Source organism: Pecten maximus, chromosome 6 (genome assembly GCF_902652985.1).
Source record: "Pecten maximus chromosome 6, xPecMax1.1, whole genome shotgun sequence".
In the NCBI taxonomy this organism is placed as follows: domain Eukaryota; kingdom Metazoa; phylum Mollusca; class Bivalvia; order Pectinida; family Pectinidae; genus Pecten; species Pecten maximus.
Window position 1 is genome coordinate 46920018 of NC_047020.1, and position 23050 is coordinate 46943067.

The window sequence follows — 23050 nt, forward strand, 5'->3', positions numbered from 1 at the left end:
GTACATGACTGGGAGATGGAGTCTGGGTACATGGTTGGGAGATGGAGTCTGGGTACATGGCTGGGAGATGGAGTCTGGGTACATGACTGGGGAGATGGAGTCTGGGTACATGGTTGGGAGATGGAGTCTGGGTACATGACTGGGAGATGGAGTCTGGGTACATGGTTGGGAGATGGAGTCTGGGTACATGACTGGGAGATGGAGTCTGGGTACATGGTCTGGGAGATGGAGTCTGGGTACATGGTTGGGAGATGGAGTCTGGGTACATGGTTGAGAGATGGAGTCTGGGTACATGGTTGGGAGATGGAGTCTGGGTACATGGTTGGGAGATGGAGGCTGAGTACATGACTGTGAGATGGAGTCTGGGTAGATGGTTGGGAGATGGAGTCTGGGTACATGACTGGGAGATGGAGTCTGGGTACATGGTTGGGAGATGGAGTCTGGGTACATGACTGGGAGATGGAGTCTGGGTACATGGTTGGGAGATGGAGTCTGGGTACATGGTTGGGAGATGGAGTCTGGGTACATGGTTGGGAGATGGAGTCTGTGTACATGGCTGGGAGATGGAGTCTGGGTACATGACTGGGAGATGGAGTCTGGGTACATGACTGGGAGATGTAGTCATGGGTACATGACTGGGAGATGGAGTCTGGGTACATGACTGGGAGATGGAGTCTGGGTACATGGTTGGGAGATGGAGTCTGGGTACATGACTGGGAGATGGAGTCTGGGTAGATGGTTGGGAGATGGAGTCTGGGTACATGACTGGGAGATGGAGTCTGGGTACATGGTTGGGAGATGGAGTCTGGGTACATGGTTGGGAGATGAAGTCTGGGTACTTGACTGGGAGATGGAGTCTGTGTACATGACTGGGAGATGGAGTCTGTGTACATGACTGAGAGATGGAGTCTGGGTACATGGTTGGGAGATGGAGTCTGGGTACTTGACTGGGAGATGGAGTCTGGGTACATGACTGGGAGATGGAGTCTGGGTACATGGCTGGGAGATGGAGTCTGGGTACATGACTGGGAGATGGAGTCTGGGTACATGGTTGGGAGATGGAGTCTGGGTACATGACTGGGAGATGGAGTCTGGGTACATGGCTGGGAGATGGAGTCTGGGTACATGACTTGGGAGATGGAAGTCCTGGGTACATGGATTGGGAGATGGAGTCTGGGTACATGGCTGGGAGATGGAGTCTGGGTACATGACTGGGAGATGGAGTCTGGGTACATGACTGGGAGATGGAGTCTGGGTACATGACTGGGAGATGGAGTCTGGGTACATGGTTGGGAGATGGAGTCTGGGTACATGGTTGGGAGATGGAGTCTGGGTACATGACTGGGAGATGGAGTCTGGGTACATGGTTGGGAGATGGAGTCTGGGTACATGACTGGGAGATGGAGTCTGGGTACATGGTTGGGAGATGGAGTCTGGGTACATGGTTGGGAGATGGAGTCTGGGTACATGGTTGGGAGATGGAGTCTGGGTACATGGCTGGGAGATGGAGTCTGGGTACATGACTGGGAGATGGAGTCTGGGTACATGGTTGGGAGATGGAGTCTGGGTACATGGACTGGGAGATGGAGTCTGGATATATGGTTGGGAGATGGAGTCTGTGTACATGACTGGGAGATGGAGTCTGGGTACATGGCTGGGAGATGGAGTCTGGGTACATGACTGGGAGATGGAGTCTGGGTACATGGTTGGGAGATGGAGTCTGGGTACATGACTGGGAGATGGAGTCTGGATATATGGTTGGGAGATGGAGTCTGTGTACATGACTGGGAGATGGAGTCTGTGTACATGGCTGGGAGATGGAGTCTGGGTACATGACTGGGAGATGGAGTCTGGGTACATGACTGGGAGATGTAGTCTGGGTACATGGACTGGGAGATGGAAGTCTGGGTAAGGACCGACGGGGAGCATTGGAGTCTGGTACATGGTGGGGAGATGGAGCTGTACATTGACTGGGCAGATGGAGTCTGGGGGGAGATGTGGGAGATGGAGTCTGGGTACAGGACTGCGGAGAACACGTCCACCGAGTCGGGTAACATGGCCCTTGGGAGATGGAGCCCTGGGAGAGGCAGTATGGGTACCTCATGGTTGGGAGATCGGAGTCTGGGTACCATGGTTGGGAGATGGAGCTGGGTACTGTGTTGGGATGATGGAGGTCTGGGTACTTGACTGTTACGAGTGGCAATCTGGCGTACATGGTTAGGATCTTGATTGGAGTCTGGGTACATGTTTGGGGAGATGGAAAAAAGTCTGTGATCCGGCTGGGGATGATGGAGGTCGGGGTACATGACTGGGAAGAGGAGTCTGGGGACATGATCGCTTCGGAATGGAGTCTGGGTTCTGGGTCGTTTCATGACTGGGAGAGAGTCGGGGTACATGGTTGGGAGATGGAGTCTGGGTACATGACTGGGAGATGGAGTCTGGGTACATGGTTGGGAGATGGAGTCTGGGTACATGACTGGGAGATGGAGTCTGGGTACATGGTTGGGAGATGGAGTCTGGGTACATGGTTGGGAGATGGAGTCTGGGTACTTGACTGGGGGATGGAGTCTGGGTACATGGTTGGGAGATGGAGTCTGGGTACATGACTGGGAGATGGAGTCTGTGTACATGACTGGGAGATGGAGTCTGGGTACATGGTTGGGAGATGGAGTCTGGGTACATGGTTGGGAGATGGAGTCTGGGTACATGGCTGGGAGATGGAGTCTGGGTACATGACTGGGAGATGGAGTCTGGGTACATGGTTGGGAGATGGAGTCTGGGTACATGACTGGGAGATGGAGTCTGGATACATGGTTGGGAGATGGAGTCTGTGTACATGACTGGGAGATGGAGTCTGGGTACATGGTTGGGAGATGGAGTCTGTGTACATGGCTGGGAGATGGAGTCTGGGTACATGACTGGGAGATGGAGTCTGGGTACATGACTGGGAGATGGAGTCTGTGTACATGGCTGGGAGATGGAGTCTGGGTACATGACTGGGAGATGGAGTCTGGGTACATGACTGGGAGATGGAGTCTGGGTACATGGTTGGGAGATGGAGTCTGGGTACATGACTGGGAGATGGAGTCTGGGTACATGGTTGGGAGATGGAGTCTGGGTACATGACTGGGAGATGGAGTCTGGGTACATGGTTGGGAGATGGAGTCTGGGTACATGGTTGGGAGATGGAGTCTGGGTACTTGACTGGGAGATGGAGTCTGTGTACATGACTGGGAGATGGAGTCTGGGTACATGACTGGGAGATGGAGTCTGGGTACATGGTTGGGAGATGGAGTCTGGGTACATGACTGGGAGATGGAGTCTGGGTACATGGTTGGGAGATGGAGTCTGGGTACATGACTGGGAGATGGAGTCTGGGTACATGACTGGGAGATGGAGTCTGGGTACTTGACTGGGAGATGGAGTCTGGGTACATGACTGGGAGATGGAGTCTGGGTACATGACTGGGAGATGGAGTCTGGGTACATGACTGGGAGATGGAGTCTGTGTACATGGTTGGGAGATGGAGTATGGGTACATGGTTGGGAGATGGAGTCTGTGTACTTGAGTGGAAGATGGAGTCTGGGTACATGGTTGGGAGATGGAGTCTGGGTACATGACTGGGAGATGGAGTCTGGGTAGATGGTTGGGAGATGGAGTCTGGGTACATGACTGGGAGATGGAGTCTGGGTACATGGTTGGGAGATGGAGTCTGGGTACATGGTTGGGAGATGGAGTCTGGGTACTTGACTGGGAGAGGAGTCTGGGTACATGACTGGGAGATGGTAGGTGGAGTCTGGGGTTAACATGGACTGGGAGATGGGGGAGTCTGGGTTAACATGGTGGGATTGGGAGATGGAGCAGTTCCCACACCCTTTAGTCCTCTCTCACCCTTCCTCTCCCACCGTTTCCTCGCCTTCCCGAGTCTGGGTATCATGACTGGGAGATGGAGCTGGGTTCCATGGTTGGGAAGATTTGGAGTCTGGGTACATGACTGGGAGATGGATAGTTGGTTACATGACTGGTAATGATGGGGTCTGGGGTGTGGTACTGATGGGAGATGGAAGTCTGGGGTCCATGAATGGGAGATGGACAAGTACTGTCGGTACATGACTGGGAGATGGAGTCTGGGTACATGACTGGGAGGAGATAGATGGAAGTCTGTTGTGTACATGCGTTGGGAGAGGAGTTATGGTACATGGTTGGGAGATGGAGTCTGTGTAACTTGAGTGGCAGATGGCGTTCTGGGTACATGGTTGGGAGATGGAGTCTGGGTACATGGTTGGGAGATGGAGTCTGTGTACATGGCTGGGAGATGGAGTCTGGGTACATGACTGGGAGATGGAGTCTGTGTACATGACTGGGAGATGGAGTCTGGGTACATGACTGGGAGATGGAGTCTGGGTACTTGACTGGGAGATGGAGTCTGGGTACATGACTGGGAGATGGAGTCTGGGTACATGGTTGGGAGATGGAGTCTGGGTACATGACTGGGATATGGAGTCTGGGTACATGGTTGGGAGATGGAGTCTGGGTACATGACTGGGAGATGGAGTCTGGGTACATGGTTGGGAGATGGAGTCTGGGTACATGACTGGAGATGGAGTCTGGGTACATGGTTGGGAGATGGAGTCTGGGTACATGACTGGGAGATGGAGTCTGGGTACATGGTTGGGAGATGGAGTCTGGGTACATGACTGGGAGATGGAGTCTGGGTACATGACTGGGAGATGGAGTCTGGGTACTTGACTGGGAGATGGAGTCTGGGTACATGACTGGGAGATGGAGTCTGTGTACATGGTTGGGAGATGGAGTATGGGTACATGGTTGGGAGATGGAGTCTGTGTACTTGAGTGGAAGATGGAGTCTGGGTACATGGTTGGGAGATGGAGTCTGGGTACATGGTTGGGAGATGGAGTCTGTGTACATGGCTGGGAGATGGAGTCTGGGTACATGACTGGGAGATGGAGTCTGTGTACATGACTGGGAGATGGAGTCTGGGTACATGACTGGGAGATGGAGTCTGGGTACTTGACTGGGAGATGGAGTCTGGGTACATGACTGGGAGATGGAGTCTGGGTACATGGTTGGGAGATGGAGTCTGGGTACATGACTGGGAGATGGAGTCTGGGTACATGGTTGGGAGATGGAGTCTGGGTACATGACTGGGAGATGGAGTCTGGGTACATGGATGGGAGATGGAGTCTGGGTACATGACTGGGAGATGGAGTCTGGGTACATGACTGGGAGATGGAGTCTGGGTACTTGACTGGGAGATGGAGTCTGGGTACATGACTGGGAGATGGAGTCTGTGTACATGACTGGCAGATGGAGTCTGGGTACATGACTGGGAGATGGAGTCTGGGTACATGGTTGGGAGATGGAGTCTGGGTACATTGACTGGGAGATGGAGTCTGGGTACATGACTGGGAGATGGAGTCTGGGTACATGACTGGGAGATGGAGTCTGGGTACTTGACTGGGAGATGGAGTCTGGGTACATGGTTGGGAGATGGAGTCTGGGTACATGGTTGGGAGATGGAGTCTGGGTACATGGTTGGGAGATGGAGTCTGGGTACATGGTTGGGAGATGGAGTCTGGGTACATGACTGGGAGATGGAGTCTGGGTACATGGTTGGGAGATGGAGTCTGGGTACATGACTGGGAGATGGAGTCTGGGTACATGGTTGGGAGATGGAGTCTGGGTACATGACTGGGAGATGGAGTCTGGGTACATGGTTGGGAGATGGAATCTGGGTACATGACTGGGAGATGGAGTCTGGGTACATGGTTGGGAGATGGAGTCTGGGTACATGACTGGGAGATGGAGTCTGGGTACATGGTTGGGAGATGGAGTCTGGGTACATGACTGGGAGATGGAGTCTGTGTACATGACTGAGAGATGGAGTCTGGGTACATGGTTGGGAGATGGAGTCTGGGTACTTGACTGGGAGATGGAGTCTGTGTACATGACTGGGAGATGGAGTCTGGGTACATGGTTGGGAGATGGAGTCTGGGTACTTGACTGGGAGATGGAGTCTGGATACATGGTTGGGAGATGGAGTCTGGGTACATGGTTGGGAGATGGAGTCTGGGTACTTGACTGGGAGATGGAGTCTGGGTACATGACTGGGAGATGGAGTCTGGGTACATGGTTGGGAGATGGAGTCTGGGTACATGGTTGGGAGATGGAGTCTGGGTACATGACTGGGAGATGGAGTCTGTGTACATGGTTGGGAGATGGAGTCTGGGTACATGGTTGGGAGATGGAGTCTGTGTACTTGACTGGAGATGGAGTCTGGGTACATGGTTGGGAGATGGAGTCTGGGTACATGACTGGGAGATGGAGTCTGGGTACATGCTGGGAGATGGAGTCTGTGTACATGACTGGGAGATGGAGTCTGGGTACATGATTGGGAGATGGAGTCTGGGTACTTGACTGGGAGATGGAGTCTGGGTACATGGTTGGGAGATGGAGTCTGGGGTACATGGCTGGGAGATGGAGTCTGGGTACATGACTGGGAGATGGAGTCTGGGTACATGGTTGGGAGATGGAGTCTGGGTACATGACTGGGAGATGGAGTCTGGATACATGGTTGGGAGATGGAGTCTGTGTACATGACTGGGAGATGGAGTCTGGGTACATGGTTGGGAGATGGAGTCTGGGTACATGGCTGGGAGATGGAGTCTGGGTACATGACTGGGAGATGGAGTCTGGGTACATGACTGGGAGATGTAGTCTGGGTACATGACTGGGAGATGGAGTCTGGGTACATGACTGGGAGATGGAGTCTGGGTACATGGTTGGGAGATGGAGTCTGGGTACATGACTGGGAGATGGAGTCTGGGTAGATGGTTGGGAGATGGAGTCTGGGTACATGACTGGGAGATGGAGTCTGGGTACATGGTTGGGAGATGGAGTATGGGTACATGGTTGGGAGATGGAGTCTGGGTACATGGTTGGGAGATGGAGTCTGGGTACATGACTGGGAGATGGAGTCTGGGTACTTGACTGGGAGATGGAATCTGGGTACATGGTTAGGAGATGGAGTCTGGGTACATGGTTGGGAGATGGAGTCTGTGTACATGGCTGGGAGATGGAGTCTGGGTACATGACTGGGAGATGGAGTCTGGGTACATGACTGGGAGATGGAGTCTGGGTACATGACTGGGAGATGGAGTCTGGGTACATGGTTGGGAGATGGAGTCTGGGTACATGACTGGGAGATGGAGTCTGGGTACATGGTTGGGAGATGGAGTCTGGGTACATGACTGGGAGATGGAGTCTGGGTACATGGTTGGGAGATGGAGTCTGGGTACATGGTTGGGAGATGGAGTCTGGGTACTTGACTGGGGATGGAGTCTGGGTACATGGTTGGGAGATGGAGTCTGGGTACATGACTGGGAGATGGAGTCTGGGTACATGGTTGGGAGATGGAGTCTGTGTACATGGCTGGGAGATGGAGTCTGGGTACATGACTGGGAGATGGAGTCTGGGTACATGACTGGGAGATGTAGTCTGGGTACATGACTGGGAGATGGAGTCTGGGTACATGACTGGGAGATGGAGTCTGGGTACATGGTTGGGAGATGGAGTCTGGGTACATGACTGGGAGATGGAGTCTGGGTAGATGGTTGGGAGATGGAGTCTGGGTACATGACTGGGAGATGGAGTCTGGGTACATGGTTGGGAGATGGAGTCTGGGTACATGGTTGGGAGATGGAGTCTGGGTACATGGTTGGGAGATGGAGTCTGGGTACATGGTTGGGAGATGGAGTCTGGGTACTTGACTGGGAGATGGAGTCTGGGTACATGGTTAGGAGATGGAGTCTGGGTACATGGTTGGGAGATGGAGTCTGTGTACATGGCTGGGAGATGGAGTCTGGGTACATGACTGGGAGATGGAGTCTGGGTACATGACTGGGAGATGGAGTCTGGGTACATGACTGGGAGATGGAGTCTGGGTACATGGTTGGGAGATGGAGTCTGGGTACATGACTGGGAGATGGAGTCTGGGTACATGGTTGGGAGATGGAGTCTGGGTACATGACTGGGAGATGGAGTCTGGGTACATGGTTGGGAGATGGAGTCTGGGTACATGGTTGGGAGATGGAGTCTGGGTACATGGTTGGGAGATGGAGTCTGGGTACATGACTGGGAGATGGAGTCTGTGTACATGACTGGGAGATGGAGTCTGGGTACATGGTTGGGAGATGGAGTCTGGGTACATGGTTGGGAGATGGAGTCTGGGTACATGGCTGGGAGATGGAGTCTGGGTACATGACTGGGAGATGGAGTCTGGGTACATGGTTGGGAGATGGAGTCTGGGTACATGACTGGGAGATGGAGTCTGGATACATGGTTGGGAGATGGAGTCTGTGTACATGACTGGGAGATGGAGTCTGGGTACATGGTTGGGAGATGGAGTCTGTGTACATGGCTGGGAGATGGAGTCTGGGTACATGACTGGGAGATGGAGTCTGGGTACATGACTGGGAGATGTAGTCTGGGTACATGACTGGGAGATGGAGTCTGTGTACATGGCTGGGAGATGGAGTCTGGGTACATGACTGGGAGATGGAGACTGGGTACATGACTGGGAGATGGAGTCTGGGTACATGGTTGGGAGATGGAGTCTGGGTACATGACTGGGAGATGGAGTCTGGGTACATGGTTGGGAGATGGAGTCTGGGTACATGACTGGGAGATGGAGTCTGGGTACATGGTTGGGAGATGGAGTCTGGGTACATGGTTGGGAGATGGAGTCTGGGTACTTGACTGGGAGATGGAGTCTGGGTACATGACTGGGAGATGGAGTCTGGGTACATGACTGGGAGATGGAGTCTGGGTACATGGTTGGGAGATGGAGTCTGGGTACATGACTGGGAGATGGAGTCTGGGTACATGGTTGGGAGATGGAGTCTGGGTACATGACTGGGAGATGGAGTCTGGGTACATGACTGGGAGATGGAGTCTGGGTACATGACTGGGAGATGGAGTCTGGGTACATGACTGGGAGATGGAGTCTGGGTACATGACTGGGAGATGGAGTCTGGGTACATGACTGGGAGATGGAGTCTGGGTACATGACTGGGAGATGGAGTCTGGGTACTTGACTGGGAGATGGAGTCTGGGTACATGGTTGGGAGATGGAGTCTGGGTACATGGTTGGGAGATGGAGTCTGGGTACATGGTTGGGAGATGGAGTCTGGGTACATGGTTGGGAGATGGAGTCTGGGTACATGACTGGGAGATGGAGTCTGGGTACATGGTTGGGAGATGGAGTCTGGGTACATGACTGGGAGATGGAGTCTGGGTACATGGTTGGGAGATGGAGTCTGGGTACATGACTGGGAGATGGAGTCTGGGTACATGGTTGGGAGATGGAATCTGGGTACATGACTGGGAGATGGAGTCTGGGTACATGGTTGGGAGATGGAGTCTGGGTACATGACTGGGAGATGGAGTCTGGGTACATGGTTGGGAGATGGAGTCTGGGTACATGACTGGGAGATGGAGTCTGTGTACATGACTGAGAGATGGAGTCTGGGTACATGGTTGGGAGATGGAGTCTGGGTACTTGACTGGGAGATGGAGTCTGTGTACATGACTGGGAGATGGAGTCTGGGTACATGGTTGGGAGATGGAGTCTGGGTACTTGACTGGGAGATGGAGTCTGGATACATGGTTGGGAGATGGAGTCTGGGTACATGGTTGGGAGATGGAGTCTGGGTACTTGACTGGGAGATGGAGTCTGGGTACTTGACTGGGAGATGGAGTCTGGGTACATGGTTGGGAGATGGAGTCTGGGTACATGGTTGGGAGATGGAGTCTGGGTACATGACTGGGAGATGGAGTCTGTGTACATGGTTGGGAGATGGAGTCTGGGTACATGGTTGGGAGATGGAGTCTGTGTACTTGACTGGAAGATGGAGTCTGGGTACATGGTTGGGAGATGGAGTCTGGGTACATGACTGGGAGATGGAGTCTGGGTACATGACTGGGAGATGGAGTCTGTGTACATGACTGGGAGATGGAGTCTGGGTACATGATTGGGAGATGGAGTCTGGGTACTTGACTGGGAGATGGAGTCTGGGTACATGGTTGGGAGATGGAGTCTGGGTACATGGCTGGGAGATGGAGTCTGGGTACATGACTGGGAGATGGAGTCTGGGTACATGGTTGGGAGATGGAGTCTGGGTACATGACTGGGAGATGGAGTCTGGATATATGGTTGGGAGATGGAGTCTGTGTACATGACTGGGAGATGGAGTCTGGGTACATGGTTGGGAGATGGAGTCTGTGTACATGGCTGGGAGATGGAGTCTGGGTACATGACTGGGAGATGGAGTCTGGGTACATGACTGGGAGATGTAGTCTGGGTACATGACTGGGAGATGGAGTCTGGGTACATGACTGGGAGATGGAGTCTGGGTACATGGTTGGGAGATGGAGTCTGGGTACATGACTGGGAGATGGAGTCTGGGTAGATGGTTGGGAGATGGAGTCTGGGTACATGACTGGGAGATGGAGTCTGGGTACATGGTTGGGAGATGGAGTATGGGTACATGGTTGGGAGATGGAGTCTGGGTACATGGTTGGGAGATGGAGTCTGGGTACATGACTGGGAGATGGAGTCTGGGTACTTGACTGGGAGATGGAGTCTGGGTACATGGTTAGGAGATGGAGTCTGGGTACATGGTTGGGAGATGGAGTCTGTGTACATGGCTGGGAGATGGAGTCTGGGTACATGACTGGGAGATGGAGTCTGGGTACATGACTGGGAGATGGAGTCTGGGTACATGACTGGGAGATGGAGTCTGGGTACATGGTTGGGAGATGGAGTCTGGGTACATGACTGGGAGATGGAGTCTGGGTACATGGTTGGGAGATGGAGTCTGGGTACATGACTGGGAGATGGAGTCTGGGTACATGGTTGGGAGATGGAGTCTGGGTACATGGTTGGGAGATGGAGTCTGGGTACTTGACTGGGGGATGGAGTCTGGGTACATGGTTGGGAGATGGAGTCTGGGTACATGACTGGGAGATGGAGTCTGGGTACATGGTTGGGAGATGGGAGTCTTTTGACAATGGATGGGCAGATCTACGGTAAAATGCAGCCATTTAACCTGATACAACGATACGCCCCCTCTATTCCCACGGGCACTGATGTCCCTTACCGCGAGCAGGCGCCCCGAGGCCCACGCCAACCCATAAGACCCCTCGCACCAACAACCACAACATGCACTCATCAAAACCACACGACTGACCCACCCCTCCTAACCGCGACCAGTATGCTGTGGTGGAGTGGGCAAACAGAGCGGCACGTGCTAACCCACACTCACACCCGTAACGAATACAATCCACCTACCGTGGCGGAAAGGGAACCAGCAATCAAGACACTCAAACAGTCAAAATCCCTAGGAGTACCGAAAACGAACCGAGCACACCGAACCACTACACATACCGGCCGCACCCCTCCACATCAACTACTAGCGCCACACTCCAAATGGAGAAACCACGACAGTAGTCCTGGCACTTGAACTGATATCCCCCCAGGACACCAACCCACCTGTAAGAGCCAAGTCTGGGTAATGTTGGGAGATGGAGTCTGGGTACATGGTGGGAGATGGAGTCTGGGTACATGACTGGGAGATGGAGTCTGGGTACATGGTTGGGATGGAGTCTGGTACGAGATGAGTCTGTGTACTGGGGAGGAGTCTGGGACAATGGGAATGGAGTCTGGGTACCTGGCTGGGAGGATGGAGTCTGGTACATGACTGGGAGATGGAGTCTGGGTACATGGATTGGGAGATGGAGTCTGGGTACATGACTGGGAGATGGAGTCTGGGTACATGACTGGGAGATGGAGTCTGGGTACATGGTTGGGAGATGGAGTCTGGGTACATGACTGGGAGATGGAGTCTGGGTACATGGTTGGGAGATGGAGTCTGGGTACATGACTGGGAGATGGAGTCTGTGGTACATGGTTGGGAAGATGGAGTATGGGTACATGGTTGGGAGATGGAGTCTGGGTACATGGTTGGGAGATGGAGTCTGGGTACATGGTTGGGAGATGGAGTCTGGGTACTTGACTGGGAGATGGAGTCTGGGTACATGGTTAGGAGATGGAGTCTGGGTACATGGTTGGGAGATGGAGTCTGTGTACATGGCTGGGAGATGGAGTCTGGGTACATGACTGGGAGATGGAGTCTGGGTACATGACTTGGGAGATGGAGTCTGGGTACATGACTGGGAGATGGAGTCTGGGTACATGGTTGGGAGATGGAGTCTGGGTACATGACTGGGAGATGGAGTCTGGGTACATGGTTGGGAGATGGAGTCTGGGTACATGACTGGGAGATGGAGTCTGGGTACATGGTTGGGAGATGGAGTCTGGGTACATGGTTGGGAGATGGAGTCTGGGTACATGGTTGGGAGATGGAGTCTGGGTACATGACTGGGAGATGGAGTCTGGGTACATGACTGGGAGATGGAGTCTGGGTACATGACTGGGAGATGGAGTCTGGGTACATGGTTGGGAGATGGAGTCTGGGTACATGGCTGGGAGATGGAGTCTGGGTACATGACTGGGAGATGGAGTCTGGGTACATGGTTGGGAGATGGAGTCTGGGTACATGACTGGGAGATGGAGTCTGGGTACATGGTTGGGAGATGGAGTCTGGGTACATGACTGGGAGATGGAGTCTGGGTACATGACTGGGAGATGGAGTCTGGGTACATGGCTGGGAGATGGAGTCTGGGTACATGACTGGGAGATGGAGTCTGGGTACATGACTGGGAGATGGAGTCTGGGTACATGACTGGGAGATGGAGTCTGGGTACATGGCTGGGAGATGGAGTCTGGGTACATGACTGGGAGATGGAGTCTGGGTACATGACTGGGAGATGGAGTCTGGGTACATGACTGGGAGATGGAGTCTGGGTACATGACTGGGAGATGGAGTCTGGGTACGATGGTTGGGAGATGGAGTCTGGGTACATTGACTGGGAGATGGAGTCTGGGTACATGGTTGGGAGATGGAGTCTGGGTACATGGTTGGGAGATGGAGTCTGGGTACTTGACTGGGAGATGGAGTCTGTGTACATGACTGGGAGATGGAGTCTGGGTACATGACTGGGAGATGGAGTCTGGGTACATGGTTGGGAGATGGAGTCTGGGTACATGACTGGGAGATGGAGTCTGGGTACATGGTTGGGAGATGGAGTCTGGGTACATGACTGGGAGATGGAGTCTGGGTACATGACTGGGAGATGGAGTCTGGGTACTTGACTGGGAGATGGAGTCTGGGTACATGACTGGGAGATGGAGTCTGGGTACATGACTGGGAGATGGAGTCTGTGTACATGGTTGGGAGATGGAGTATGGGTACATGGTTGGGAGATGGAGTCTGTGTACTTGAGTGGAAGATGGAGTCTGGGTACATGGTTGGGAGATGGAGTCTGGGTACATGGTTGGGAGATGGAGTCTGTGTACATGGCTGGGAGATGGAGTCTGGGTACATGACTGGGAGATGGAGTCTGGGTACATGACTGGGAGATGGAGTCTGGGTACATGACTGGGAGATGGAGTCTGGGTACATGACTGGGAGATGGAGTCTGGGTACATGACTGGGAGATGGAGTCTGGGTACATGGTTGGGAGATGGAGTCTGGGTACATGACTGGGAGATGGAGTCTGGGTACATGACTGGGAGATGGAGTCTGGGTACATGACTGGGAGATGGAGTCTGGGTACATGGATGGGAGATGGAGTCTGGGTACATGACTGGGAGATGGAGTCTGGGTACATGGTTGGGAGATGGAGTCTGGGTACATGACTGGGAGATGGAGTCTGGGTACATGGACTGGGAGATGGAGTCTGGGTACATGACTGGGAGATGGAGTCTGGGTACATGACTGGGAGATGGAGTCTGGGTACATGACTGGGAGATGGAGTCTGTGTACATGGTTGGGAGATGGAGTATGGGTACATGGTTGGGAGATGGAGTCTGGGTACTTGAGTGGAAGATGGAGTCTGGGTACATGGTTGGGAGATGGAGTCTGGGTACATGGTTGGGAGATGGAGTCTGTGTACATGGCTGGGAGATGGAGTCTGGGTACATGACTGGGAGATGGAGTCTGTGTACATGACTGGGAGATGGAGTCTGGGTACATGACTGGGAGATGGAGTCTGGGTACTTGACTGGGAGATGGAGTCTGGGTACATGACTGGGAGATGGAGTCTGGGTACATGGTTGGGAGATGGAGTCTGGGTACATGACTGGGAGATGGAGTCTGGGTACATGGTTGGGAGATGGAGTCTGGGTACATGACTGGGAGATGGAGTCTGGGTACATGGTTGGGAGATGGAGTCTGGGTACATGACTGGGAGATGGAGTCTGGGTACATGACTGGGAGATGGAGTCTGGGTACTTGACTGGGAGATGGAGTCTGGGTACATGACTGGGAGATGGAGTCTGTGTACATGACTGGCAGATGGAGTCTGGGTACATGACTGGGAGATGGAGTCTGGGTACATGGTTGGGAGATGGAGTCTGGGTACTTGACTGGGAGATGGAGTCTGGGTACATGACTGGGAGATGGAGTCTGGGTACATGACTGGGAGATGGAGTCTGGGTACTTGACTGGGAGATGGAGTCTGGGTACATGGTTGGGAGATGGAGTCTGGGTACATGGTTGGGAGATGGAGTCTGGGTACATGGTTGGGAGATGGAGTCTGGGTACATGGTTGGGAGATGGAGTCTGGGTACATGACTGGGATATGGAGTCTGGGTACATGGTTGGGAGATGGAGTCTGGGTACATGACTGGGAGATGGAGTCTGGGTATATGGTTGGGAGATGGAGTCTGGGTACATGACTGGGAGATGGAGTCTGGGTACATGGTTGGGAGATGGAATCTGGGTACATGACTGGGAGATGGAGTCTGGGTACATGGTTGGGAGATGGAGTCTGGGTACATGACTGGGAGATGGAGTCTGGGTACATGGTTGGGAGATGGAGTCTGGGTACATGACTGGGAGATGGAGTCTGTGTACATGACTGAGAGATGGAGTCTGGGTACATGGTTGGGAGATGGAGTCTGGGTACTTGACTGGGAGATGGAGTCTGTGTACATGACTGGGAGATGGAGTCTGGGTACATGGTTGGGAGATGGAGTCTGGGTACTTGACTGGGAGATGGAGTCTGGATACATGGTTGGGAGATGGAGTCTGGGTACATGGTTGGGAGATGGAGTCTGGGTACTTGACTGGGAGATGGAGTCTGGGTACTTGACTGGGAGATGGAGTCTGGGTACATGGTTGGGAGATGGAGTCTGGGTACATGGTTGGGAGATGGAGTCTGGGTACATGACTGGGAGATGGAGTCTGTGTACATGACTGGGAGATGGAGTCTGGGTACATGGTTGGGAGATGGAGTCTGGGTACATGACTGGGAGATGGAGTCTGGGTACATGGTTACTGGGAGATGGAGTCTGGGTACATGGTTGGAGATGGAGTCTGGGTACATGACTGGGAGATGGAGTCTGGGTACATGACTGGGAGATGGAGTCTGGGTACTTGACTGGGAGATGGAGTCTGGGTACATGACTGGGAGATGGAGTCTGGGTACTTGACTGGGAGATGGAGTCTGGGTACATGGTTGGGAGATGGAGTCTGGGTACATGACTGGGAGATGGAGTCTGGGTACATGGTTGGGAGATGGAGTCTGGGTACATGGTTGGGAGATGGAGTCTGGGTACATGGTTGGGAGATGGAGTCTGGGTACTTGACTGGGAGATGGAGTCTGGGTACATGACTGGGAGATGGAGTCTGGGTACATGGTTGGGAGATGGAGTCTGGGTACATGGTTGGGAGATGGAGTCTGGGTACATGACTGGGAGATGGAGTCTGGGTACATGGTTGGGAGATGGAGTCTGGGTACATGACTGGGAGATGGAGTCTGGGTACATGGTTGGGAGATGGAGTCTGGGTACATGACTGGGAGATGGAGTCTGGGTACATGGTTGGGAGATGGAGTCTGGGTACATGACTGGGAGTGATATCTACTTACCTGAGGGACTAGTGACTGGGAGTGATATCTACTTACCTGAGGGACTAGTGACTGGGAGTGACATCTACTTACCTGAGGGACTAGTGCCTGGGAGTGATATCTACTTACCTGAGGGACTAGTGCCTGGGAGTGATATCTACTTACCTGAGGGACTAGTGCCTGGGAGTGATATCTACTTACCTGAGGGACTAGTGCCTGGGAGTGATATCTACTTACCTGAGGGACTAGCAGGTTGCAAACTCTGAGCTGTTGTCGTCTGGTTTTCTCCTCATCTGACAAAGCCAGCAGCAATGGTATACCTTCGGGCTCCCTATATTAATGTTATATTAACATAAAAACAACATTCTGTCTACAATATTACTCTTTACATCAGAATACCAGCCGACACTGGTAGAGAGCTCGAGTCTGTCATAAAAATATATTATATAGGACTCTTTATATCAGAATACTGGCCGACACTGGTCAAGATTCTGTTATAAAAATATATCATATTATAGGACTCTATATCAGAATACCAACCGGCACTCACCGAGTCTCTTTTATAAAAGTCTCTGACGCCCATTGTTTGGGTACACATGTATATTTCATTTTTCAAATATAAATATATCATATATTGATGAAATTATATTGATCATTATAGATACGATAAATGTAAAATTTAATACCGTGTCCTACACCATACTGACAGGTCCTCCTACCCCGTCCTACACCATACTGACAGGTCCTCCTAACCTGTCCTACACCATACTGACAGGTCATCCTACCCTGTCCTACACCATACTGACAGGTCATCCTTCCCTGTCCTACACCATACTGACAGGTCATCCTTCCCTGTCCTACACCATACTGACAGGTCCTCCTAACCTGTCCTACACCATACTGACAGGTCCTCCTACCCCGTCCTACACCATACTGACAGGTCCTCCTAACCTGTCCTACACCATACTGACAGGTCATCCTACCCTGTCCTACACCATACTGACAGGTCATCCTTCCCTGTCCTACACCATACTGACAGGTCATCCTTCCCTGTCCTACACCATACTGACAGGTCATCCTTCCCTGTCCTACACCATACTGACAGGTCATCCTAACCTGTCCTACACCACACTGACAGGTCATCCTACCCTGTCCTACACCATACTGACAGGTCATCCTACCCTGTCCTACACCTTACTGACAGGTCATCCTACCCTGTCCTACATATACACGATACTGACAGGTCATCCCACCCTGTCCTACACCATACTGACAGGTCATCCCACCCTGTCCTACACCATACTGACAGGTCATCCTACCCTGTCCTACATGTACACGATACTGACAGGTCATCCTACCCCGTCCTACACCATACTGACAGGTCATCCTACCCCGTCCTACACCATACTGACAGGTCATCCTTCCCCGTCCTACACCATACTGACAGGTCATCCTTCCCTGTCCTACACCATACTGACAGGTCATCCTTCCCTGTCCTACACCATACTGACAGGTCATCCTAACCTGTCCTACACCATACTGACAGGTCATCCTACCTACTGACAGGTCATCCTACCCTTTTTTGCGTTTCTTCCTTTTGTGTTGATCCTGGACCTGAAGATTGCGTGCTGCAGCAGAGCCAAGTGTCGGACCAATCAAATTAGTGTCTTTCTCGTCCAGAGAGGAGGATATCGCCATGGCGAGCTGTGTGTCTTCATCAAACTGACTGAAATCAATTGTATTGACAGTATATAGACAAAATATATCCACAGCAGATCAGACCACAGCTAACTATGGCAAACACAACTCATGTCATAAATACAGTATTTCTCAGTCTAAAACAGGAGGCCTAAGGGGCATGTATCACTCACCTGGATATTTCAATGATCTTCAGAAACCACTAGGTATGTAGTCGCTAAAAATACCTCTTATTCCCACTGCTCCTCCAGCCCCTAGGAGAGGGAGGGGGGCTGGGGAATAGTCATCATTAATGCAAAATTTGTTTTCATTCCCCAAGGATGTTTCTAGCCAAATTTCGTCTAAATCCATTCACTGGCACATGACTTTTGATAACTTGGTGAATGACGGACACCACAGATCTCACACCATGGCAGTTAACTTGTGCTTCAGACCAGAGGAACGTAAAACAAGGACATATAGTCGTCAAGATCCCCCGCCCATGTAAATATTGTATTACATAAAATTAAAGTGGGCAACATACTTAAAACAAGGGGCCCAATGGGCCTGTATCGCTCATCTCGCTCTAAACTTTGAAGTTGATTGAGGTTATTTCTACAGATACTATGCTGATAACCACTTTATTCAAATATCAGAGTAAGCTAGGTTTATTCATGTGAATAAATTTTCTAGTCCTTCATTCCAGCATACTAGTGGGGTGACACCTGAAGGATGTCACAGAAAGAATGAAGTGTAGTGAGGGGTGATAACTCTGTTTCAGCAGTTTTTACCAAAAAACCACTCAATATCTAAATTTCAACCGACGAGAATACTATCTGATGTTGGGCCGCGGAGGCCAAGTGATTAAGGTGTCTCAACATTTTATCACTAGCCCTCCACCTCAGGGTTGCGAGTCCGAAACCTACGTGGGGCAGTTGCCTGGTACTGACCATAGGTTGGTGGTTTTTCTCCGGGTGCTCCGGCTTCCCCCCCCCCCCCCCCCCCCACCACCAAAACCAGGCACGTCTTTAAATGACGCTGGCTTTTAATAGGACGTTTAACAAAAATAAGTAAAACTGTGTTGTTGCCAAGGAAATTGAGAGAATAGTTCTACCATATGAAATTGCAACCAGATTTTATGTAAATTTTCAAAATTCTGAATTTGTTTCTTCAGTAGAACAAAGATGGAAATTAACTGCGGTCTTTGGCCAGCAATTTAGAAAAAGCTTCCTAATGTAAATATTTGCCCATGGAGGTGTGGACCTAAAAATAGAAACATATAAACTATTTACAGTGGACCCGCGATAATCCGGACGCCGATTGTCTGGAAAACTCACAGTCCGGAGGGATTAGCACGGGAACGGATTTCTGTAACGTTATTTGTACTCACCTGTCCGGAAATTCCGATTCCGATTCCGGAAGCCCATTTTGGGAACGGAACATACTTTTTATTAGTAAATTTCCCGTAATAATCCAGAAGATTTTTTCACCACGAGGAGAGAAAAATGCCGGGGCAAGTCACCCGTGTCGACCGCTGTACAGACTATCGCTTGACACTGTGCGCAGTCATAGCAACCGCTGCCAGGTCATAGCCCCAGGTGTTTATCTGTGTTTCGATGTAGCTCTGTTTTTATAGCAAGAATTCATGCACTAACATACAGTAAGTGATATGATAATTAATCAATCTCAATTACATGTAATAAATTTATGATCGGTAATTAACATCATTAACACTTGTATTGGGTAAACACAGATATCGGCTTGTAACACCGTTACTTGAAACGACGACTCATTGAAAGATGCGTGTTATTAAATACACATTTACGTATTAAGCAGTGATCACAAGAACTGGATTGATTACACACACATTAGTTAATAGTCGTCGGATACCTCTGATCTACTTAATAATTAGTTAATAGTCGTCGGATACCTCTGATCTACTTAATAATTAGTTAATAGTCGTCGGATACCTCTGATCTACTTAATAATTAGTTAATAGTCGTCGGATACCTCTGATCTACTTAATTAAGCATCAAATTGTTAAGTGAATACGGGTTTAATAATTATCGGACAGCTTGGGTAGTTCTCGCTGGTGTCGCGTACTTTTAAATAGGTAGCTAGGGGTTTCTGGTACAGCAAAGTGAGTTACGATTCACCACATTAATTAATTATTTTAGATTTTTAACTTACGTAAAAATCATTAAAAAAAACATGGACTGATGGTAAGTTTTACAGACCGTGGGTCTTTCATTTCAGGTTTCCAATTTAGGTAAAAAAACGTACATTGTACATAGCGGGTCTTTCATTTTAGAGTTTTAACTTATGGTAAAAAACGCAAAAACATGGACTGTTGGTAAGCTGTAAAATCCGGGTCTTTTATTTAAGGTATTTAACGTTTGTAATTTCTACTTGTTTGTGAACCTCCGGGACGTGACACATGTGTGTTGTTTGTAGGTCACATATGCCCGCTATAAATAAAACAACTTTCACTTTACATGTTCTTTTAAAAACATAGTTTATTTTTTAGTTTCTACAAAATAAAACAAAACAATAATCATATCAGAAACATAAGTATATTTATTGTTAAAAAGACTGACAATTAGACGTGTTGATGAAACGTCCCAGATTGTATATAATCAAGGGAGATAACTCTTACGCGACAATTTTTTTTGACCTGGTAGATAAAATTCGGCAGTCCGGAAAACTCGTAATCCGGACGGTTTGGGCTGGGAACGAAGGTGTTCGGATTATCGAGGGTCCACTGTACACTGCTGTGTTTCTGTATTTAAAGTATTTGCAGATGACATCTCGAAGAAGACTGTTTTTTTAGAATTTTTACCATTAAATCCTGCCGCCGGTCAATGTTTGAATTTGTCAAATAATTTTCTATAATACCCAAAAAATACATAACAGTTCAAAATATTTTAGTATGAATTTGTCATACATATTGTACCTGTGTGCAAATGACACTTTGAAGACAAACAATTTTGTAAAATAGTGATAATAAAATATTGGTTATTCTTTAATTTTGTCAATTAGTTTATAATAATATATTTTGTAATAAGTTGAAAATGATTTAAAGTCAAAAGATAAAAAAAAAATAAAACATGGTTCTACACCTACATTAGTTAATTTAACTTAATGTGACAAATCAATTAATTGACATAGTTTTAGTTATCTGTATATAACACCTACATATCTGTATATAACACCTACATATCTGTATATAACACCTACATATCCGTATATAACACCTACATATCCATATACAACACCTACATATCTGTATATAACACCTACATATCTGTATATAACACCTACATATCTGTATATGACACCTACATATCTGTATATAACACCTACATATCTGTATATAACACCTACATATCTGTATATGACACCTACATATCTGTATATGACACCTACATATCTGTATATGACACCTACATATCTGTATATGACACCTACATATCTGTATATGACACCTACATATCTGTATATAACACCTACATATATGTATATACCACCTACATATCTGTATACGACACCTACATATCCATATATAACACCTACATATCTGTATATGACACTTACATTTCCAAATATAACACCTACATATCTGTATATAACACCTACATATCTGTATATAACACCTACATATCCATATATAACACCTACATATCCGTATATGACACTTACATATCCATATTATAACACCTACATATCTGTATATAACACCTACATATCTGTATATGACACTTACATATCCATATATAACACCTACATATCTGTAGGGTTATCGTCTGTAGTACTGGTTATATATCTTACCTTTTTGGTTCCTTAAACATTTTATTCCTCGCCCTGGCTGTACTCATTTCCGCAGTGTTTTTCATGTTCCTGAAGAAATTAAAAACAATATTGCTCACCTGGTTCTACAGCAATACTGATGTTGATTTAGGTCATTTCTATATATATACTATGCTGATGTCAATAAATTCATTCCAGCATACTACTTACCTAATATCAGGTACCATATATTGAATGCAGGTCAAGGTCATTCATTTGAACAAATTTGGTAGCCCTTCATTCAAACATTTTCTTACCCCATGTCCTGAGGTATAATTATATAATTCTGGTTTACATTGCTCCTACCCTACGTCCTGAGGTATAATTATATAATTCTGGTTTACATTGCTCCTACCCTATGTCCTGAGGTATAATTATATAATTCTGGTTTACATTGCTCCTTCCCCATGTCCTGAGGTATAATTATATAATTCTGGTTTACATTGCTCCTACCCTACGTCCTGAGGTATAATTATATAATTCTGGTTTACATTGCTCCTTCCCCATGTCCTGAGGTATAATTATATAATTCTGGTTTACATTGCTCCTACCCCATGTCCTGAGGTATAATTATATAATTCTGGTTTACATTGCTCCTTCCCCATGTCCTGAGGTATAATTATATAATTCTGGTTTACATTGCTCCTACCCCATGTCCTGAGGTATAATTATATAATTCTGGTTTACATTGCTCCTTCCCCATGTCCTGAGGTATAATTATATAATTCTGGTTTACATTGCTCCTACCCTACGTCCTGAGGTATAATTATATAATTCTGGTTTACATTGCTCCTTCCCCATGTCCTGAGGTATAATTATATAATTCTGGTTTACATTGCTCCTACCCTACGTCCTGAGGCATAATTATATAATTCTGGTTTACATTGCTCCTACCCTATGTCCTGAGGTATAATTATATAATTCTGGTTTACATTGCTCCTTCCCCATGTCCTGAGGTATAATTATATAATTCTGGTTTACATTGCTCCTACCCTACGTCCTGAGGTATAATTATATAATTCTGGTTTACATTGCTCCTACCCTATGTCCTGAGGTATAATTATATAATTCTGGTTTACATTGCTCCTACCCTATGTCCTGAGGTATAATTCCTGCGGCCAGCTGCTGCCTATGTTTCTCCTCTTGGTCCTTCACAAGCTTCAGAACTTGATCAGTCCTAACTTCATTGGTTGTAGCACATTTTTTCAGATGACCTTTCCTTGCCTAAAAACAGTGATAATGGTCATATATTTCATTGAAGTTCAAATAATCTGATTGCTTTAAAAAGAGAATAAAACAATACAATGAGCTGTCCTCACAATCAGAAATACCTTTATTACATCTATACCTGGGACATTCCCCAATACAAGAGGCCTAGAGGGCCTGTATCACTCACTGGGTTTATTTAAGTAAACATAAAAATAATGTTCATGATATATTTGTTAATGTCTAACAATGCTACATTGTATATGTA

The 23050-nt window shown here is 48.9% G+C and overlaps 1 protein-coding gene across 1 annotated transcript in view; it reads right to left on the reverse strand.

The window, feature by feature from the left end:
- The window catches only part of LOC117329918, a 141071-nt gene that overhangs the window by 92997 nt on the left and 25024 nt on the right, over positions 1–23050 (reverse strand). Inside the window, exons 5-8 of the mRNA XM_033888151.1 lie at positions 22667–22800; positions 21559–21627; positions 17630–17779; positions 16291–16384 (exon numbers count right to left, since the gene is read on the reverse strand). Of these exons, the coding sequence (XP_033744042.1) occupies positions 16291–16384; positions 17630–17779; positions 21559–21627; positions 22667–22800 (447 nt within the window). The remainder of the gene's footprint in view (positions 1–16290; positions 16385–17629; positions 17780–21558; positions 21628–22666; positions 22801–23050) is intronic.